The sequence below is a fragment of the Pseudochaenichthys georgianus genome, chromosome 6 (assembly GCF_902827115.2).
Source record: "Pseudochaenichthys georgianus chromosome 6, fPseGeo1.2, whole genome shotgun sequence".
Lineage (NCBI taxonomy): Eukaryota > Metazoa > Chordata > Actinopteri > Perciformes > Channichthyidae > Pseudochaenichthys > Pseudochaenichthys georgianus.
Window position 1 is genome coordinate 33,059,922 of NC_047508.1, and position 22,280 is coordinate 33,082,201.

General features: G+C 44.0%; 1 protein-coding gene across 2 annotated transcripts in view; it reads left to right on the forward strand.

The window, feature by feature from the left end:
* The window catches only part of LOC117448316 (cGMP-inhibited 3',5'-cyclic phosphodiesterase 3A-like), an 80,430-nt gene that overhangs the window by 27,682 nt on the left and 30,468 nt on the right, over window positions 1–22,280 (forward strand). For both annotated transcript variants that reach the window (XM_034085561.1, XM_034085562.1), the window contains exon 2: window positions 9,124–9,174. In XM_034085561.1, the coding sequence (XP_033941452.1) occupies window positions 9,124–9,174 (51 nt within the window). The remainder of the gene's footprint in view (window positions 1–9,123; window positions 9,175–22,280) is intronic.

Here is a 22,280-nt window from a genome sequence, read left to right on the forward strand (position 1 = left end):
CATGTGCTAATAAAACCAGTCGCACAATGTATCTAAGTACAATTAATCAAATATGTTATTGTATGCTCCTTTACATGTCTTCTCTGCTACATTTTATAGGGAATATTCTTTTGAACTCTGAGCGTGTATCTGTCACATACAAAACCATAAACAGATCCAAGAGTAAGTAAGAGGGCTGTTTAGACAAAGCATGAGCGCACGGTGCTGATTAAACTAATAGTGACTACAATGTTATAATGTCAGTATTGTGTGGACAACCCATTGAACTACCCCATGTGGCGAATAAACAAATGTTTTTCTTTTTGAATAACTTAACATTGTGGTATTATTACCACTTTTACTACTTCCATCCCTGGCTTACATACGTATAAGCACAAATAAAGCATGTATCCCTCCCAGTCACAGTGTGAAATAGATGTTCCTCTGCAGCGGGCCTGCAAACAATAACTCTGGGTGGTCCAGTCACAGAGCTGTTGGCGCTTCTCAGAAGAGTTCTACTGAAACCATACATCATGTACCTTTGCCAAAGACCCGGAAACAGTGACAACATATTATAACTACTTTGTATTTGGTTAGGGTTAGCAGGCAACATAATTTATATTGTGTATTGCTTGTTAAGCCTCAGTGAGCTCCAGTGCGGGTGTCATCAAAGAAGATAACTTGCTGTCACTCAAGAAGCCTGCAGCCTTTTCGCCCCATAGCACACTAACCTCTCCTATATCGCCCTGTTTGCTTAGCCCTAAGCCAGGTTTCCAGGGTGGCTATCAGCGTGATGGTCCATGCTTAATGGCTTTATGCTGTGCCTCATAGACAGAAGCCCACCAGAGTTAATCAGGAAAGTCTCTCATTCCCATGTACCTTCCTGGTCCCCGCAGACCCCTGCATTCCTTCTACATGGGGAACTAGAGCCTTCCGGGAATTTTCCTGACAAAGCAAGCGTTTACAAGCTAATGGAGTAAAACCTGCCCATGGGGCTGGCCGGAGCCTCTTCTAGGGGAACAGGCTCTGTGATGCAAATCCTTCTACCTTCAAAAAGAGGAAGCAGAGATTTATGCACTCCACAGGTACACATACTGTTTATTATCACACACACACACTGTGAGTACATCAGTCAGAACATAGGTGCTGTCCCGACTGTATATGTCTTTAGCAGTGATTTATAAAGGATGTAGGGATGTGATTTAAAGGCATATGCTTGAGCAAGCAGTCACTGTCTGTTTGTTTACTGGAGTCCTGTGGGAATCTTGATGGGATTGTAAATGTTCTATGCGCAGCTGAAAATAGTGGGGGAAATGTGTGTGTTTGCGTGTGGGTATGTGTGTTTGTGTGTGGGTATGTGTGTTTGTGGTCCTCTGATGAGCACACACAAAACACAGAACAGAGGCCTCGCTGCGTCAGGGCTGTGAATAAAAGATGAAATAATGTATGCACTGGAGGCAGCATGCATGAACACATTTCACACTGCTTTAATACAATTGCCGTTGACTGTCTGTTGTTCTCCAATTCTTATTCTCTAGTCACGTTATAATTTTATTGCAAAGCCTTAGTCGGATCCTAAATCTAGAATACTTTAATATCAAATAGTACATTTCCACACGTCACTGTTACGCCAAAACAAACCTCAGAGTGGTTGCTTCAGTTCTCATGCCAAGGTCAGGTCCAAATTGTTTTGTTATTCAACTGTTCATTAACTTTGAAATCCCCTCTTTGACGTAGATCGCCTCCTCCAAAAGAAATATTGCCTTCTGTCGCAGTCAGACTTATGGCTTCATAAAAACATTTTACAGTGGAACTGTTACACCCAGCCCTGTTGTCTGAGACATGCACTGTGCACTGAACCAGAACACATCAAATTCTCATTGGTTAAATAAGACCTACAGTATGAGCAACAAAATGGAGACAAATGTGGCTCGAACCTTTTTTATTTTTGTATTAATGTCCGTTACCGATCCTGTGGCCTTTTATTATGTAATTCATAAATGTGACAAAAGGTCTTTAAGTAGAGATATACATCAATACTAACATTTCGTTTTTTCAAGTGGTTAAATTAGAGTTGGTGGATGATGGGCAAATGCACTCTTTATCTTAATATTGTCCATGTTTTCTGATGAACATGATCCAATGACATATAATGTAATGTAATATGAAAAGTAGACAGAAAGTGAACCCTTACCATAATTAGCCGATCAACAAATAAGTTACCTTTGGGGAAATGTCTGGACCACAGGATGAGTGACAGCGCCAAGTTATGTTAGATTTGACTTACTAAATTGTAGTGTCATAACCTATTTATTCTGACAGAACTCTTCCAAACAAGTGTGCTGTGGCCTTTGAGTGGCTGCTATTGTTGTCATACTGTGCATTGTTTACATCACCTGGGAATTAAAGCACACAAAGCGCACTGGCACCTTGCAGACTGAAATGAGCAGTCTTGTTAAACAAACAAACAAGTGAGTGCTGTGTTCCCTTCTGCGCTCTCCAGGCCCCAGCAGTTATCCTGACTGGACCATTATACGCTAATGGCGTTGGCATGCTGTTTTGAGGTGGGCTGCCAGGTCTGCCCAGCCAGATCCCCTCTTTTTCACCCTGCTGAATGTGCAGAGCTGGGAACTAAAGTGCGAGAGAAGGAGTCGTCCAGAGCGCATACGCAAGGAATAACGGCTTACACATAGATAATATTACAAAACAAAACACTTGAGGTTATACAAAATATGTTGTACTGTTCATTTAGGCTTCAATAGGAAGATGTTTGCTTTGTCAGTGGTTGTGACACATTTCGTGCCGTCGTTTTTGAGGTCAGAATATGGAGTACTCCCAATGTGGTTTTCTCTAGGCCATGGCATCCTTTTTGCCCGTGCTTTAACCCTGGGAGAGTGACAGATCTATCTCTGGTAGAAACTCAAACACTGAGCTTTTAGGATCAGGCTAAGTCTGTCCCAGGAAACGTGAAGATGATAAATCCCATTAGTCACACTTCAGAAATTAGCTGAGTCTGAGGAAGAAAGTGTGAAGAGTATGGGAGGGGAAAACAGAGAGCAGAGTGTGACATATATCATGGGATAACATTGATGAACATGTGCATTGTTAACGGACATGCAATTCTTCATTAAGTGTTCGCTTTACAGGCCGGTGCCTGAGACAGGGATAGCGAGTGTGTGTGGATGCCAGCCAGCTTTTATGTGTGCTAATCTTCACAAACACACAAGTGTGTTCCTCATTCCCTGCACATGGCCTCCTCTGCATTGGCTTCCCTCCCTAAATAGTTCCCTTTCCTCCGGCGATGACGCAAATGACCCACAATGACTGACCCCCGCGGTAAAACTTGTAAAACATTAGCCAGCGTGAATAGGAATGGCTCTCCTTACCCCCCCCCCCACACCCCTTCAGCAGGCAGGGAAGGATTTATAAGTGTCCTGCCAGCCGGCTGCTGTTCCCCAGGTGGATGTGGCAGAGCAGGAGGCGTGGCCAAGCTTTCCGAGTCACCTGGACTTAGAGCCAGACAGTTTGGGTCAGGCACATTTCTGGCTGCCTGTATCTAAGTGTCTTTTCCTTCAGTTTGACTGAATACTGCAGCCCTATTAATTCTCAGCAATGTAATATCTATTTTCCTTTTGCCTTCTAGCATTACCATTGCCTTGTGTCCAATTAAATTCAGGACAGCCCATGAAGCGATTTTCCAAAGAGGGCGCAAATGTAAATGCAAGAGTGGAAAATACAGGGAGTACGAGAAGGTAACATTAAAGATAGAAAGAATACTAACACACACACTAATTTACTTCTTTAATATTGCTCATTATGTGGAAATCTATAGGCTTTTTTTAGCCTGCTATATTGTCAGTGAAGTTAACATAAAGTAGACCGTTTCTGTAGTCCATAAATATAGAATTCTTCAAGGCTGACAGAAAGTCTGTATCTGTCTTCTTTTCAGAGTGAGAAATAGATGAAAAGCACCAGGTAGACTAGAGGGTTCAGCGTCCTGCAATTCAAGCTACTTTATACAACATGACTTTCTGCAACTGATGCATACAAATTCAACCATTAACCACGAAGGCAATCATGTAAATATACATGTCATAATTCTTTTAAAGAACACTCATAAAACAAAAAGGACTGTTTTCCAAAGAGGATGTGACACCAGTCGTGAGAATGCTTCCACCTGTGGGTGCAAACGAAAATTACAACTGATTTTAAAAGCCATGATGAGCAATATAGAGTTTACCATGGCACTAACGACCATGAAAGTGAGAACAAGGTTCTTTGACGGTGTCCTCACGGCTAAGCCGCTGTAATTCTGAAGCCTTCATATAGTAAGAGTCAAATCTGACCTACTTTCAAGTGGGTGCGGGGTTCTCTGAGTCAAGCACTGCATACGTCAGAATATCTTTGACAGAGAGCAGTGATAAAAGAACAAAGGCGGAATCAGTAAAAAAATATTCCAAGACCTTGAGGCAGAAAGTGTGAGACAGTGTGTGTGTGCGCACACACTTAAGTAAGCAGATGTGTGAATTCATGACTTTGCAGACCCGATTGTAAGTGAGAGCATCGTGAATTTAATTGGACAGGGAGGTGGTGCTTGAAACCCTGGGTCAAGCTGATAGGAAATCCTGCAGTCTGATCTGCTGGCCCTTAATTATCCCAAACATACTGTAAGATCAGCATTCTCTCTTTTTCTCCTTCCCTTCTCTAAACCACGAGATCTCTTTTTTGCACATGGTGTTGTGTCCTCGATGGACTCTGAATGTGGGTCCCAGTAAATCCAGTGCACTAACAAGCTAACATAGATACTGAACATCCAAGGAGACACACATCAACTCCACTCATATGAAGCCAGTAATGAGGGACAAAATAGGACTTGGGAGACAGAGAAAGAATGAAGGAGGCAAAGAGGAATGAAGACCCGATCACGAGTGAATGATTAAGAAACATCGCTAGCAGTTATCACTGGGTTATATTAGGACGAGGCAGTTTCCGGTTCCCTTTCCAGACAGATTTAGAAAAGCGCTCAGTAGTAAGTCGATGACAGGGGCTCATTGGGAGGCTTCAGGATGATCAGTGTGAAAGTGGAGCCCCTCTCTGGGTGCTGCAGCTCCCACCACTTCACACCCACAGGAGAAGTGGTTCTCAACTGGTTACTGGCGGGAGCAAGTCAAACAACAGGCAGGTCCCAGTAGTTTGTTTGTGCTTTGACACCGTGGTGTTTACCCAGCACCTCAGAGGCACGGCAGCTCGCTGTGGGCTGTGGCTCGGAGCCATGGTGGTGGACAGGGCCCGGCTGCTTACTGGCATCCACTTAACACTCTGAGGCAGGCAGGTAGTTTACTCGGCTGCAACTGTTTTGAGTCATGAGAGTGCTCATTTACAAAGGGCAGCAGGCATGTCTTGGCTGGCTTCTTCATCTGACATTTTCACATCATCTACTTGGGAGTATCCTTTCCTTTATTTACCTTATTGCATACACATTTAAACACACCGTCATCATGCTGGACAGTAAGAGTCACACAGGTTATAATCTAAATCTGTAAACATCCCCTTATCCATAAACTATTCTACTCTTTTTGTAAGATATTTGGGACAAAATCCAGTGTCCTTGTGTTATGCAATAAAGGATGCTAAATCTCATTTTCAACTTATATACGGTTTCATCAGTCTCTATATCTGTCCTGGTAGGCACGTGAAGGTCAATTTCTAGTGTTTAGTTCCTGCAAATACCCTGTCAAAACTATGAAGTATCCTTCTTTCACAGATTAGCAGTTAATCACTTTCCTGGACAAGACAAAGAGGAATGTTTGCATGAACAACACTCACTGTATTTGTTGCTCAGACTGGAGTCTCCTTTTGATTGATCCAAATCATAAAAAAACCATAATAGCAGTATTTTCTGATTCTTTCTTACTTGTTGTGGTATCCATTCAGTACACTGTGGTTTAATTTCCACCTTCACCCCAATACAGTGTCAGTGAAAGGAATGTTGTTTGTGTTCAACAGCAATGTGTCTTTCCAGGAACATTGACTTGGTGATTCACTTTGTGCAGGCTTCATAGGTGGAAAATAGTTTCAAAGAAATATGTGGGCAGTGAGTTATTTGGGCTACCCACAGTAACCTGAACAAGGTTCCTGGAAAAAAAAACATTGCTGTTGAAGTTCTTTAATGTTATTCTCTGGTCTTGTGGGCACCGTAATGATGTCTAGTCATTGTTTCGCAACAAAGTTCAACTCGGAGGTAACACCCCAGTCGTAAATAGTCGAAAGTAGAACAAATATTGATCAAGCTTCCAGTCTCTGACACTCCATGTTGTTGGAGCATGAATGCAAAGTTGACTAAAATGTTTAAGTAAAAGATGAAAACCTCAATACAGACAATGCCACAATCACTTTGTATTATAAATATATTTGTATCGGTATTCAAGTGAAACTAAATTGAGAAATGTTGAATATGATATGGTACAGATAATGGTTCAAATGAGCTCAGTATGATTTTATCATCTCCAATTTATTTGATGGAAGGTTCCCTTTTACTTGGCAGCACTTTCTATTGCTGTAAGCTGAACTTCACTGTTATCATTTTTTTCCTCTTGTTTGTTTCTTTCTCAACAGTTTAAATCGGGTGGAAAGAAGTAGAGAACATCTCCACAATGGAGCGAGAGTCCCATAACAATGGTTGGACCTTATTGAGTGTGATGTTGTGGCGTGATTGAAAGACATATCTCCTAAAGACAGTCTATAAATTACCAGCATGGCTGTAAATCATGGAAAGCCACTATAGACCTGAAGTATTCCTAGTTATTAGGCGTCATAATGAATCTAGCAGAGGGTGAAACAAAGGGCATAACTTCTCCAAAGTTGTTATTTCTCCCAGTAGGTGCACTGGAGCTTTAGGACAAAAACAATTCCATTTGGAACCTCGTCTGTGTTTTTATGCTTCCTGGAGGGTGTCCACGAAAAGATCATTCATGTGTGGTTTTACCTCTTTAGACATAATATTGGCAGCAAACTATTATGTTTTAAGTATAATTTCCTCTGTCTTCCTGAGGCAAAACAAGGTAATAACGTTTGAACTGAATGTATGTCCTTGCTTTGTGTCAGTGTTGTTTCTTAACGTTTTAGCTGAACACACATTACAGTATAGTACTAGTATTTGTATTGTTGTTGATGTGGTTGTTTGCAGTGATATATACATTGTAGGTTCATTGTCAAGTTCTGCTTGGATTATGTTGTATCTCGTGATTTATATTGTTGCTTTTTGTCTTAGGTGAATAAATAGTTTGTGTTACAGTATTTTCTTGTCTATTCTTACAGCAGGGGTTTAAAGCCTGAAAGCCCTAACACCAAAGCTTTATTTACGAATTCTCCAGCACTTGTCAAACATTCAACACAGTGGCACCAGACTGCATCCACTGTTTGGTTTAGTAAGTGAGTAGTACACCATCCACATGTATTTGTTGATCAAATGTTTTGACTGAGTCTCAAAGGAAACAAACTCCACTGTGGCCTGTCAAGTCCCTCTGTGCAAGAGGCTATCTGCGACACTCAGCCTTGATTTTGTGTGGGTTTTTTGTTTTGGCACATCAAAGGGCCCATGTAGACTTCTATGTAGTCTGGTTCTGTCTCTCAGAGCTTGGAGATGAAAGGTTGGGTTGCGTAAGAACGAAAAGGCTGTTTATGTGAGTGCGCCTGGAGAGCCTCACTGATACTAGGAGCTTCTAATGGAGCCGGACTCTGCCGTGACCATGGAGGAGCTGCTGCCAGCTCGGTGCTGTAAAAGCAAAACCCAGTCGTCAGAGCAGTAAACTAGCACAACTGGACGGTTAATACTATCATTCACAGTAATTTACATCTCATACATGATGAGCCTTTTACACAGCTGATTGCTTGTTGTCTTCCTTTGCCATCTAGTATGGCTATTTTCATGCATGAGAAGGCACATGCACGCTTGATGGAGCTTTAAAGTGACTCACAGATATTATCATGCTGACAATCTGAGAACCCAAGCTCTTGAGAGCTGCAGTCCACGTGCTGGAAAATGGAAGATAAGTGAAGGAGATGTTTGCTGAGAAAGGGCAAACCCCTCATCTATTGCATTTTCTTTATTTAAACCAAATGTCAAACATTGGAAATGAATATGTGTACATCGTGTTGTGTGTGATAGCTTTAGTGGTGTTTGTTTGCTTTTTGTAAGGAAATCACAAAAATGCAATACAAAAGGTTTACCTGCTATTTCACCCAACTTGATTTACAATACTGGTATTTAATGGCCGTGAAAAGACATTTCCTTGATTAATTGTCAACTTACATATTTAATAAACAGTACAAATATACCTGTGTTTTCAGCTGTCAAATATAGACAAACTAAACGACCTTATACTAAGGCCACAGGAGCAGTTACTACTTTGTTTTAAACAAAAACAGCCTTTGGAAAACACTCAACAAAACAACAGCTAAGTCCAGACAGGCCGTCACACTGGCAACGGAAACCCACTGTTTCCTAATGTTCTCACTCACAGCATGACACAATTCAATGACCTCCTCTGACACAATAAATTACACCTGAATTATCAATTTGGCTCTAATTCTGTGTTTGTGCAGCAGCAATTTGTCACGGCGACTAGCTGGGTTTCTCAGGGCTTCTCAGTTCTCAGAAAGCCCAAACACAGGCGGGGGGGGGGGGGGTAATGTTGACTTGGCTCTCCTGCAACACGAAAATCAGTGACAGAGCTGCACTGATGCCTTCGGTGACTCCCAAGAAAGTGGAAAGCGCGTTTACGAGGCCTGTGGGAGGACACTGTGGCTGGTAATTAGACAGCGTAAAAATCCTCAGCCTCCACCAGGCCTCGGGCAGTGAAAAGGAGCTAAAGTAAACCAAACCTGACTGTGAAATTGCATTAGACGTCTGTGCTTAGTGGAAAGTGGAAAAAATAGACAAAACCCTTTTTTGCCTTTTATGAGCGTTTCCATTCCCCCAACACTTCCCAGACTCTGCATCACCATTCCTGCTCCTCCTCCTCCTCTCCTCCACAGCGCAGTATATCTCCCTTACGGTGTTAAAGTTCTGTTGTAGGATGCAAACGGAAACAGGATGTTCTTGACTGTGGTTTTGAACATGTCTCTGTCTCTGCTTTCCCACAGATGCTCCCCCGCTCGGAGTGGGACCACAAGAGAGGCTCCCGAGGATCACAGGTTAGCGCTGTCCACACAAGAAGAGACACACTAACAATAATAATCATAAACAGCTGACAGGAAAACACACACATAGGAACAAGCTCCCCGATCTCCGTCACTCGCTTACACACACCTTATAAATGACGCAAATGGCTGAAATATTAACAACTAACAGGCCCTTTCACCCACTCATTTTAGCCCTGGTTAAACAGCATGTCCTGAGGTGTCACTTCCCACCGGAGTCCTTGTTGTACTCTGTTGGACTAAAGGACACAGGTCTGTGATCTGGCTGTAAGGTGCTGCAAGAGCCATTAAAGGCAAGGGAATTGATTCTCGAGGCACTCGGACACAGAGGGCACAGATTGTAGAGGGCAGACACACACCGACACATCTTTGAGATTACATTTCCCATCTTTCGGGGGGAGAATGTGTGTGTGTTCGGGAACTGGTGCATTGAGCTGCTACAGAGCGACATGGCATGGCTCTGTAGTAAAGGAAAAACAAACAATGCCCTTGGCTTTGGCACGGCCATATGCAGTATGTGTTCTGTACTTCATGTTCTACTATCTGGAGGATATCCTTTAGAAATGATGAATAGGCAACACGTCTGTGCTGACACTGTGTGCTGGGGTAGCAATACATGCTGCAAAGTTGTGGTTGGGGTGAAAATCAGGGGCTCTTTCTTGAGTAGCGATCATAGTGCAGCACACAATTTGGCTTGAAATTAAATTACAGACTGTAATTTCCTAGAGATGCTAAGACTCATATATCTGTTCCCAAAATCAGCCTTCGAGCATTCTCAAAGAGCCGGTTACACTTTTGAAACTTCGTCCAAGGCTCATATCAATTTGTTATGTGTGGTTAGTAGGCAAGCACATATCCTTTGATTGATGCATTCCCTAAGCTGCCATTAAGGTTTTTTTCGTTTGCGTTCATCACTGGAATCCTGTAACAGTCCAGAGACTGAGACGATGTGTAAGAAGTCGAGGCTTATGTTGGAATCTCTCTCCATCTCGTGGCTATTTTCCCTTGGCTCTGCTCTTTTGGACCCGGCTGTTGGTCAGAGGAGCTGGTAGCGCTGCACTGTGCCATGGCTCCTCGCAGAGTACATCACACACTCCGCTCTTTAGTCAGTGACCAGAATGTTTGCTTGGTCTTCAGTGTGTCATAGTAATGCACACATTAGCTCATATTCCAAACTACGTATCTTTATTATTTTTCTTCGCGAGCACCCTTGTCCAAAGCATGCGTGGATGTTTTAGCTCAGGAATTGACACTGAAGTTATGTATGGAAAGAGCTATTTAAATATTTATTTTTCGACTTGGAAACACATTGGTTTTGGAACATTACCCTGGGAGATTATCGCAGAAAAGAGTGTTTGTAGGCCTGGATCTTGTGGCTGTTATAAGTTACAGAAAGGCTGGAATAGTGGTCTGTGAGGCAGACAAGCCATGACATTGCAGTCATGTTGAAGATTTCTTAAAATCACTGTAAGCACTTCACAAACTGTCACAATTCACATGTTAGGTCACGTTTGTACCCCTCTCGAGTTCCCTCCTTTAGTCCCTCCTTTAGGCCCTCCTCTAGTCCCTCCTCGAGTCCCCTCTCTAGTTCCCCTCTCGAGTTCCCTTCTCTAGTTACTCCTCTAGTCCCTCCTCTAGTCTCTCCTCTAGTCCCCTCTGTAGTCCCTTCTCGAGTCCCCTCTCTGTTTCCATCTCCAGTTCCCTCTCGAATTCCCTCATTTAGGCCCTCCTCTAGTCCCTCCTCGAGTCCCCTCTCTAGTTCCCCTCTCGAGTTCCCTTCTCTAGTCTCTCCTCTAGTCCCCTCTGTAGTCCCTTCTCGAGTCCCCTCTCTGTTTCCATCTCCAGTTCCCTCTCGAATTCCCTCATTTAGGCCCTCCTCTAGTCCCTCCTCGAGTCCCCTCTCTAGTTCCCCTCTCGAGCTCCCTTCTCTAGTTACTCCTCTAGTCCCTCCTCTAGTCTCTCCTCTAGTCCCTTCTCGAGTCCCCTCTCTGTTTCCATCTCCAGTTCCCTCTCGAATTCCCTCCTTTAGTCCCTCCTCTAGTCCCTCCTCGAGTCCCCTCTCTAGTTTCCCTCTCGAGTTCCCTCTCGAGTTCCCTTCTCTAGTTACTCCTCTAGTCTCTCCTCTAGTCCCCTCTTTATTCTCTGTTCGAGTCCCCTCTCTGTTTCCATCTCAAGTTCCCTCTCCAGTTCCCCCTCGAGTCCCCTCTCGAGTTCCCTCCTTTAGTCCCTCCTTTAGGCCCTCCTCTAGTCCCTCCTCGAGTCCCCTCTCTAGTTCCCCTCTCGAGTTCCCTTCCCTAGTTACTCCTCTAGTCCCCTCTGTAGTCCCTTCTCGAGTTCCCTCTCTGTTTCCATCTCGAGTCCCCTCTCCAGTTCCCCCTCGAGTCCCCTCTCGAGTCCCCTCTCGAGTTCCCTCCTCTGGTCCCTCCTCTGGTCCCTCCTCTGGTCCCTCCTCGAGTCCCCTCTCCAGTCTCCTCTCGAGTTCCCTCTCAAGTCTCCGCTCGAGTTCCCTCTCCATTCCCTATTCAAGCCCCTACGCATGTGTCGTTGGAGGTCCCGCCATCTACTCCCCTGCCGGGGGTCCTGCCAACCCTTTCTCCTGTCTCGTTGGAGGTCCCGCAGAATACTCTTCTGCCGGGGGTCCTGCCAACCCTTTCTCCTGTCCCGTTGGAGGTCCCGCCGTCTGCTCCCCTGCCGGGGATCCTGCCAGCTCTGTGTCCTGTGCCGTTGGAGGTCCCGCCGTCTACTCCCCTGCCGGGGGTCCTGCCAACCCTGTGTCCTGTGCCGTTGGGGGTCCCGCCGTCTGCTCCCCTGCCGGGGGTCCTGCCAACCCTTTCTCCTGTCCCGTTGGAGGTCCCGCAGAATACTCTTCTGCCGGGGGTCCTGCCAACCCTTTCTCCTGTCCCGTTGGAGGTCCCGCCGTCTGCTCCCCTGCCGGGGATCCTGCCAGCTCTGTGTCCTGTGCCGTTGGAGGTCCCGCAGAATACTCCCCTGCCGGGGGTCCTGCCAACCCTGTGTCCTGTGCCGTTGGAGGTCCCGCCGTCTACTCCCCTGCCGGGGGTCCTGCCAACCCTGTGTCCTGGGTCGTTGGAGGTCCCGCCGTCTATTCCCCTGCCGGGGGTCCTGCCAACCTTTTCTCCTGTCCCGTTGGAGGTCCCGCAGAAGACTCTTCTGCCGGGGGTCCTGCCAGCCCTATATCCCGTGCCGTTGGAGGTGCTACCGGGGGCCCTGCCAGCCCCATGTCCATCACCGGTCTCGCCGGGGTTCCTGCCAACTCCTGGTCCTTTTCCGTGGGGGATCCTGTCGAAGCTTGTCCGACCGGCTCCGGTTTCTGTCCGGCCGACACCGGGTCCTGCCCGATCTCTGGAACTGGCCCATCAGCGCTTTCCTGCCCGGCCTTCTGATCCTGTCCGGTCGACACCGGCTCGAGCCCGGCCCCCTGAGAGCCGCGGTCTTCGCCCTCGAGCCCGGCCCCCTGAGAGCCGCGGTCTTCGCCCTCGAGCCCGGCCCCCTGAGAGCCGCGGTCTTCGCCCTCGAGCCCGGCCCCCTGAGAGCCGCGGTCTTCGCCCTCGAGCCCGGCCCCCTGAGAGCCGCGGTCTTCGCCCTCGTGCCCGGCCCCCTGAGAGCTGCGGTCTTCGCCCTCGGGCCCGGCCCCCTGACTCTTCCTGCCGCTGCCTTCGGTCCTCCATGGTCCCCACCTTGGACTCTGTTTTGACCCCGGGTCGTCCGCCCGAGACCCCTTCCTGGTTCTCTGCCTTGTCCCCGGGCAGTCCGCCCGAATCCCCTTTTTGGACTGTACCTTGCCCCCCGGGCCGTCCGCCCGAGACCCCTTCCTGGTCCTCCGCTGTGTTCCTGGGCTGTCAGCCCAAGACCCGTCCTCCGGACCCCCTCCGCCCACCCTGCTTGGGGTTTTGGACTTTTTTGTTGTTTTTTTTTTTTTAGGGACGTCTGGAATCCGTCCCTTGAGGGGGGGGTTCTGTCACAATTCACATGTTAGGTCACGTTTGTAGTTTTGTCTGTGTTGGTGTTTTTCTTGTCTTTGGGTTTCCTGTCTTATTGTGTTAAGTGTTCACCCCCGTTTCCTGCCTGTCTGCTTTCTGTCTGTTTCCCTCCCTGATTACCCGATTGTGTTCACCTGTTGTCCTTGTGTTTCTCCTCCCCTGCCCGGCTGTTTCTCGTTGTCATGATTACCCCTTCTTGTATTTAGTCTTGTCTCTGTCTGTGTTCAGTGTTGGGTCATTGTTTGTTGGTGACGGAGTTCACCGGAGAGTGTTCTGTTCTGTTCTGCATTTATCGTTTATCCTTGGAATAAAGGGTTTCTCAAGAGTTATCTGCATTTGGGTCCTGCTTCCTTCACTCATCCGTGACACAAACTGAGGGTTAGGAGGTTAAAATAGGTCACTGACCTTTTTCTTGTTGGATCTATCATGATGGGCTAGAGTATTTTCTAATTAAATTGGGTCCTCTGGCAATACTGAAAAACTACCTACAGGTTTGACTTGCGTATTCTGCCTGGGAGATAATTGGATCTGCCACAAATGATACGGACACATTAACAGTTTTCAGCCTCCTACTTTTGATAAAGTGCAGAAAGTATAACATCTCTAAGCTGGTGCCATTTCTCAGATGAATAGGTTGACATTTAACTTGGTTTAATTAATAGCATGCATATTCAGTTTGCAAGATGTTTAAAAAAACGTGTGACTATGCCTGCTACTGCTGATGGATAGTAACCACTAGTATCATGCGCTTAACCCTCGCTCATCTAGCAAAAGCTATCTGTTCTACCTCATGCATCTTTGTTTGCCCTGTCCTTTATGCTGGCGTTTCCTGCCTGTGTCTGTTTCTGTAACTCAGTATTTTTTTTTATCTTACTTGGCTTCTCTTCTGGAATCAAACACCCTGAAATATGCTCAGGGAAAAACAAGCCTGTCTTTGGAGATGAGATGGCTGCATGTTAGGGGTCAATTGGCTTGACCTTTCCCAGTAAATCTTTAATGAGGCAGTTATTCTTTTTTGTTTTGTTTTGATCCTCCCCACACCCCCTTTTAATAAAATATGTAATAGCGTGTAATTGGATCCTGGCTGCAGCCGAGGACCTGGCTCAGCGCAGCTTCGGTCTGAGCTGACGGAGGGGTGGTGAGGGTAGTCGGGTCGCGGTGGGGGTGAGTGTTTTGTTGGGAAGTGGGAAGCTGGTGGGCGTAGTTTTGGCTGTTGGAGCTGAGGCAGGGAGCGAGGAGGGTCTCGGCGGAGTTTAGTGTTACCGTTGTGCTGTGATATCATTGCTCTGTTGTTTTAAGTAGAGAACATCATCATCTCCCAGGCTCCTCTTCAACTAATCCATCTCGACAGATGTAATCAGGGCCATTACACTAACTGCACTGCCACTGAAACAGAAAACTGCATAGTAATGATTTTTGAAACATGCAGAGGGCTCTGTATAAATTAAATCAACCGAAGAAAAAAATAACAATTATTTTAATAATAATAAATTCCCCAGCTTCTTGCTCAGCACATTCCCATATTTCTTGAGGTGTGCGAGGATGTGTTTAGGAGGTTGATTGTAAAATACGTGTATGTATCTGTGTGCTGTCCTTTAGAAAGGGCCAGAGTTGCTCACATTATTGAAATGTGTTTACTTAGAGAATGAAATGCCTTTCATTCTGGAGTAGGCCCCTGAGGCATTTGTCCAGTCTTTAGCTCTCCGGTGGGATACATTATATTCTCACCATTGCACAATTTTAAAAGTCCTCATATCAATGGTATTTTACTAGAGGCTAAAAGGGCTGTATGTTTAGATGAGGGAGCCAAGGGGTTAAAAGTGCATAAAGTGGACCATCTCAGAAATTACACAAATGTGATCTCTGTTGTGTTTACCATTAATAACCATCATTAGACAGGAGGATCAGAGTTTGTTTGTTGCATCAAATGCATTTAATGTTTCTTCTGAATAGCTATTTGCCAAAAACGTGGAAACATCAGGAATACCAATAATCATATTTGAATGACTCAGTGTTGTTGCAACAGATGAATTTGATGTTGTTGTTTGCATCAAGTAAATGGGTACAAGAGGACATATTGTACTGTAGATGTATGCACTCCAGAATTTAATAATGTATTTTTACGACTGCATTGTACACCGTGTACACAGTGTGGTTTGAGTATAGTTATCATAAACCTTTTGTTAATAAGGTTTTAAAGGTCCCATGTCATGCTTTTCTGGTTATCACCCGTCCCCTTGTGTGTTATGAAGGTTTTTCTGCATGTAAACGGTCTGCAGAGTCACAAACCCTCAAAGTACACCCTGTAGCGAGTAAAACTCTAACACAGAAAAGACCTGTCTATGCTGCCCCAGAACGCCTCGTTGGAGATTTCTCTTTTTCAATTTGTTTCTTCCGGGAACCGAAAATGGACCAATCCGCGGAGCTCCTCACACACCAGGACCTTTAGCGTACTTTATTGAATGGTGGGACCCTGTATCTCCGATTCGATGGTAGCAGTTCATATTCTCTATGGTATTCAGAACATGGTTTGGGTCAGAGATGATGTTGTTGGACAGCCTCACTAGGTTGTTATGATAGGCTGAGTCATAGAGTCTCTGACAGGGTTGACCAACAATCTTTGAGCAGATTTTTAACAGGTGGAGCAGTTTTGATTTTAAAGCTGCTGACAAACATTTGTACCAGGTAGTATTGCAGTACTGTAGAATGGACATGATCACAGATGTAAAGAACAACAGAAGAATTTCTCTGCCCCAAAAGACCTAAGACGGCGGAGAAAATAAATTCTTTGTTTTGTCCTTTTGCACAGATAATCAATGTGATCCTTCCATGACAGCAGATGGTCAATAATTACACCCAGGTATTTGTATGAAACTCCCTGCTTGATCTCATCTGTATGGATGACAATGGGGACTTTATGGGAGTCAGATGGTGAGCCAAAAACGATTTCCTCAGTTTTCTTGGTGTTGATCTCAAGAGCATTGCTATCAGTCCACTCGACCACCTGATTTACAGCCTGTTGACGCAGCTCAGGGTCGTCTGTGTTACTGAGCAGAGATATTATTGCAGTATCATCAGAGTACTTAATGATGACTTGATTTGGTGTGTTGGTACGACAATCATCAGTGTAGAGAGTAAAGAGCACAGCTGAACTCACGCAGCCCTGGGGGGCACCTACATTGGTTATGATGGCAGATGACAGGGTTTTGTTAACCTTCACAAGTTGCTCTCTACTGGTGAGGAAAGCAGCATACCAGTAAATCAGGTATGGATTTACTTCCATTTTGGCAATTTTTGACACCAAGATGTCTGCTTGTATTGTGTTGAATGCTGTCTAGGAAGAGGGCTCTTGCATAGGTGTTGCGTTTATCTAAATGTTTAGTGATGATGTGAACCAGAGTGGCCACAGCATGTTCCGTACCGCACCCTTGTTTATAGGCAAGTTGGTATGGATCAAGTTTGTCTTGATGTACTGCAGAGTCTAGTCAGTGACAGTCACTCTTTAAATCTTCTGCACTATCCAGACTAAACCAGCACCACGACTTATTTGCAAATATTATTTCATCAATCTTTGGTTCACCTTACTGCAACTAAAGCTGCACATACAGCGGAGCGGGCCATGAGTAGAGAGACGCTGTGTGGACAAACAGCTTTTCACTTTTCAGGAGTGATAGCCGGTTTGTTTTGACTGGCCCTTGGTTTGGTTTACATGTACTGTTTCGCGGTGCTTATCCATTGCATGTCTATTGACGTACTGTTTCAAACTGTGTTCACACAGGCAGTTAAGACCATTGATCATGCATACTGCTGTTAATCATAGTAAGATGTCATAACAGCCTGTCCATGCATGCTTTAATATATGGCTTGGCTTGTTGAGGAGTCATAAAGTCTGCTTATTGATGCTGGTAATCAGTGTTGTCAAATAGCATGTCAACCATAGCTGGGGGCTTGTGACCAAATATTTCACAGATTTGTGGTTTAAGTGTGACCAGCGGTGCTGGCAAAGAGGCCAGATTAAGAGAGGATCAGTGGGTGTGTCAGGAGCTGGCATCAGCCGAAACAGGAACTGTTCAACCTTTTAAAATCCGTCTGCCTCCTTCCAGTTAAATGCAAAAGATTGGCCAGCCCCGAAAATACCAAATGACTGCAAGCAGGAAAGAATCCATATGCTCCAAAAATATTACTTCCTGAATGGCACAAGTAAATCTGCAATGGCACAGAAAATGTCTAATAAATATTTTTTTAAATGATCCAGCTGTTAAGGTGCCTCAAATATCTTACAGCTAGCCTATTTCTTTAAAAAGATGCAGCGTTAGTCAGAGCCAGGCTGTCTGTTTTCAACAGTTTCCAGTCTCTGTGCTAACCTAACTGGCTAATAATGGTAGCTTTATATTTAGGCTACAATAAAAACCATCCTCTTATATATATGCAATTAAGTGAAAAAAAGTTATTCCGCTAAATGTCAAAGTATCTCCTTCTAAGCGTTACTCTATCAGGAGAGTGGGTCTAATTGTTTTCACTACCCCAAAGGCAAAACTGACCATAATAAACAAACCAAACAGTGTAGATTGCAGGTCAATCAATCAATCAATGTTTATTTATATAGCCCAATATCACAAATGTTACATTTGTCTCAGTGGTCTTCACAGTGTGTACAGAATATCAGTATGACAATACGACACCCTCTGTCCTTAGACCCTCACATCGTACAAGGAAAAACTTCCGAAGAAAACCCACAGTTTAAAGGGAAAAATGGGAGAAACCTCAGGGAGAGCAACAGAGGAGGGATCCCTCTCCCAGGACGGACAGACGTGCAATAGATGCCGTGTGTAAATTGAAAGATAATACATTTGCAACATAGGTAGTCCAAATGTTTGGAAATGCATGTGTGTATAATAGGAAGATGAATCCACGAGGATATCCATCCAGGACCGATGATCCAGGACCACAGCCACGACTCGCGATCCAGGGCTCGCGATCCAGGACACAGGACCGCAGGATCATCCATGACTCCGGATCCCGGCATATATAGACACCAAAAAGAAAGACATTTGGGGAAGCTGGGTTAATCGGAACATGAGAGTACACAGGTATAGACAGAGAGAAGGAAGAAGTAAGATGTCCCCCGACAAACTAAGCCTATATCAGCAAAACTAGGGGCGGAATCTAATCAGCCCTAACTATAAGCTTTATCAAAAAGGAAGGTCTTAAGCGCACTCTTAAAAATGGATAGGGTGTCTGCCGCCCGAACACAAACTGGAAGCTGATTCCACAAATGTGGAGCTTGATAAGAAAAGGCTCTGGCTCCCATTGTACTTTTAGAGACTCTAGGAACAACCAACAACCCTGCATTCTTGGAACGCAATGCCCTAGTAGGACAGTAGGGTATAATGAGTTATTTAAGGTAAGATGGCGCCTGCCCATTAAGGGCTTTGTAGGCGAGAAGAAGAATTTTAAATTATATCCTGTGTTCTATAGGGAGCCAGTGTAAGGCAGCCAGAACAGGAGTAATGTGGTCCCTTTTCCTAACTCTGGTTAGTACACGAGCTGCAGCATTTTGAATCAGCTGAAGCGACTTGACTGACTTCTTGGTACTCCCTGATAATAAAGAGTTACAATAATCCAGCCTAGAAGTAACAAATGCATGGACTAGTTTCTCTGCATCGTTTTGAGGCAAGATATGCCTGATTTTTGCAATGTTACGTAGATGGAAGTAGGCGGTCCTTGAAATTGATTATCCTGATCAAATATAACACCAAGATTCCTTACAGTCTCACTGGAGGCCAAATTAATGCCATCCATAGTTAGTATATCTTTAGATAATTTGTTTTCGTAGATTCTTCGGGCCAAGTACAATAACTTCAGTTTTGGTCGTGTTTAACATCAAAAAGTTTAAGGTCATCCACGTTTTTAAGTCCTTAAGTCTTGAATTTTATTTAGATGATTAATTTCATCAGGCTTGATTGATAAATATAGTTGAGTATCATCCGCATAACAATGAAAGTTTACAGAATGATTCCTTATAATATTGCCTAACGGAAGCATATATAATGTGAACAAAATACGTCCGAGCACTGAGCCCTGTGGCACTCCATGGCTAACTTTGGTTTGCATGGAAGATTCATCGTTAACACGTACAAACTGAGAGCGTTCAGATAGATAGGACCTAAACCAGCCTAAAGCAGTTCCCTGTATGCCAGCTAAGTGCTCTAGTCTTTGCAATAGGATATCATGGTCGATAGTATCAAATGCAGCACTGAGATCGAGCAAAACAAGAATAGAGACAAGTCCCTTGTCTGAGGCTATTAGAATGTCATTTGTGAATTTAACCAGAGCTGTCTCTGTGCTATGATGTGTTCTAAAGCCAGACTGAAAATCTTCAAATAAATCTTTGTTTTTTAAGTAATCACACAGCTGTTTTGCGACCGCTCTCTCAATAATTTTTGAGAGGAACGGAAGATTAGAAATAGGTCTATAGTTGGCTAAAACCTCTGGATCGAGGTTGTGCTTTTTAAGAAGCGGTTTTATCACTGCTACTTTGAATGATTGTGGAACATAGCCTGATAATAAAGACATATTCATAATATTTAATAAAGAAGTGCTAATTAATGGAAAAACTTCCTTCAACAGCTTAGTTGGAATTGGGTCTAACATGCACGTTGATGGTTTAGAAGAGAGAATCATTGAATGTAATTGTTCAAGGTTTATGGCTGAAAAGCATTCTAGTTTACTATCTAGTGTAATATTAGAACTTACGTTTCCGGGAGCTGTTGATAACACTATACTGGTCAAAGGCAAGAGGTCATTCATTTTGTTTCTAAGAGTAACAATTTTATCGTTAAAAAAGCACATAAAATCATTACTACTGACTGCTATGGGAATAGAAGGCTCAATCGAGCTGTGGCTCTCTGTCAGCCTGGCTACAGTGCTGAAAAGAAATCTTGCATTATTCTTATTCTCATCTATTAATGAAGAGTAGTAGGCTGCTCTCGCTTTACGCAGTGCTTTCTTATATTCATTGAGAGTAATATGCCAAATTAAACGAGATTCTTCAAGTTTAGTGGAACGCCATATCCTTTCAAGTTGTCTAGACTTTTGCTTTATTTTGCGGGTTTCGGCATTATGCCATGGAGCTAATCTATGTAGTGGGTTGGTTTATTTACACTCTGACAGAAACCAACAGAATCTAATATAGAGTTAAATGCAACAGTAAGGCTATTTTTATCATCGTCAACATGAATATTAAAGTCACCTACGATAATTACTTTATCTGTTTTAAGAACCAAAGTTGATAAAAACTCAGAGAATTCTGATAAGAATTCTGAATAAGGACCTGGTGCACGATACACTGTAACAAATAAGATTGGCTGCAAAGTTTTCCAGGTCGGATGCGTAAGACTAAAAACGAGGCTTTCAAAGGAGGTATAATTTAATTTTGGTTTAGTATTGATAAGTAAACTTGAGTCAAAGATTGCTGCAACTCCACCTCCTCGGCCCGTGCCTCGTGCAAGGTGAGCCCCTCATCCCATGTGCTTACTGTATATATTAACTAACCAGAAGAGGGATTTGTAATTTTCTCAACGTGCAGGCCTGCTGATGCCAGCTGTCTTCAAGGCCACAGTTCGTGTGTATATGTCTTTTGAAAACAAAGATCTGTCTCACTTAGAAACAGAGGAATTATGAATCATTTTCAAACCGAGGAAGCTGTTGTTTCAATGTTCAAAGAAGCAACCTTTGCCTCCTCTCTATAATTTAGAGTGGTTACTCCCATCTCTCCTCCACACAATTCCGAGATTCAGTCTCCCTAACAGTGATGGGTGTATTTCTCAGAAGAGTCTCTACAGAGAGGAGTGTGAGCCAGTGGCAGACAGCTGTTGACAGTTTCCAGATGTGAATGTGTGTAACTATGAAGGTGGTGTAATGCAGCAGTAAAAAGAGAATGTATGCTTAGGAGAACCTTTAGAAAAATAAGTCATTAAACACACAGAATATACAGCCTCACAGGAAATGTAAAAAATACATTGATTTTAATGACGTTTAAAAGAATTTACAAACACTGCAGAAGTGTCCAAGGTAAGCACATCCACCGTGGTGTTTTCAGAAAAATATCAATAATTTTAAAAGCTCCATCATAACATCTGCCCAAAAGCTTTTTTTCTTGGATACTCACAGTGGTTTTTCCCAGACAGAGGTCACTGTATGGGGCTCCTATGAGATCTATCCTCTCAGCAAGTGAAGCCTGCTGCTGCGGAGATAGCTGTGGCTGATGAATGAAAAAGATCATCGAACCTGACAGGAACTGCTTATATAACGTTATGATATCGTAACTTACTTATAATTCGATCTGTTGCAGGATGTCCATTGATGATTCTCAAGTTTTAGGTTGCAGACTTTTGGGAGATTAGGCACATCTTGACGTATCTTCCAGACAAACACAACTTTTTAAAGCGATACATATAAAAGCTCATGCCAGTGATGGTCAGGACTTTACATTTTTCTGCTTTTCCTGCTGCCAGCTTTCTTTAAAAGCCCTTCTGTATCATCTCACATTCTGTAGAGCGGTTCAGTGAGAGGGTCTTAATGTGGAGACGAGAGGGCTTGTTTTTTTGCCATTTTTTCAGCTAATTAAGTTTAATCAAAATTCATTGGAAGCAAGGTCCCCACTGTGTCCCTACATCTCAAATCCTAACCATGCACCTGGAACTTTCATTGCGTTTTATTTTTTAACCTAAGGTTTTAGGTATTACGTTTTTACTCACAGTGCATAGTCAAACCCAGCACATGTATTATTCCCTCCCCTTTTATGGTCCAGTTCATTAGGAAGTCAAGCTTGGTGACACAATTCTAACCGTCCTTGGAAAGTGCTTAAACGGATACACATGTGTGTCTTAGTTCTGCATCCTCTGGATACTCTATTTATTTGACTGTCAGTCTTTATCCTGCAACATATGTTTTGTTTTAACTTTTGTATTGCCAGTGTTATGAAAACTAGGGATAGATAGAATTGGATAGAATTGGGAGGGATGAAACCCTCTTTTAATGGTCACACATGCAGAGCACACAGCACACACAGTGACATGTGGCCTCTGCATTTAACCCATC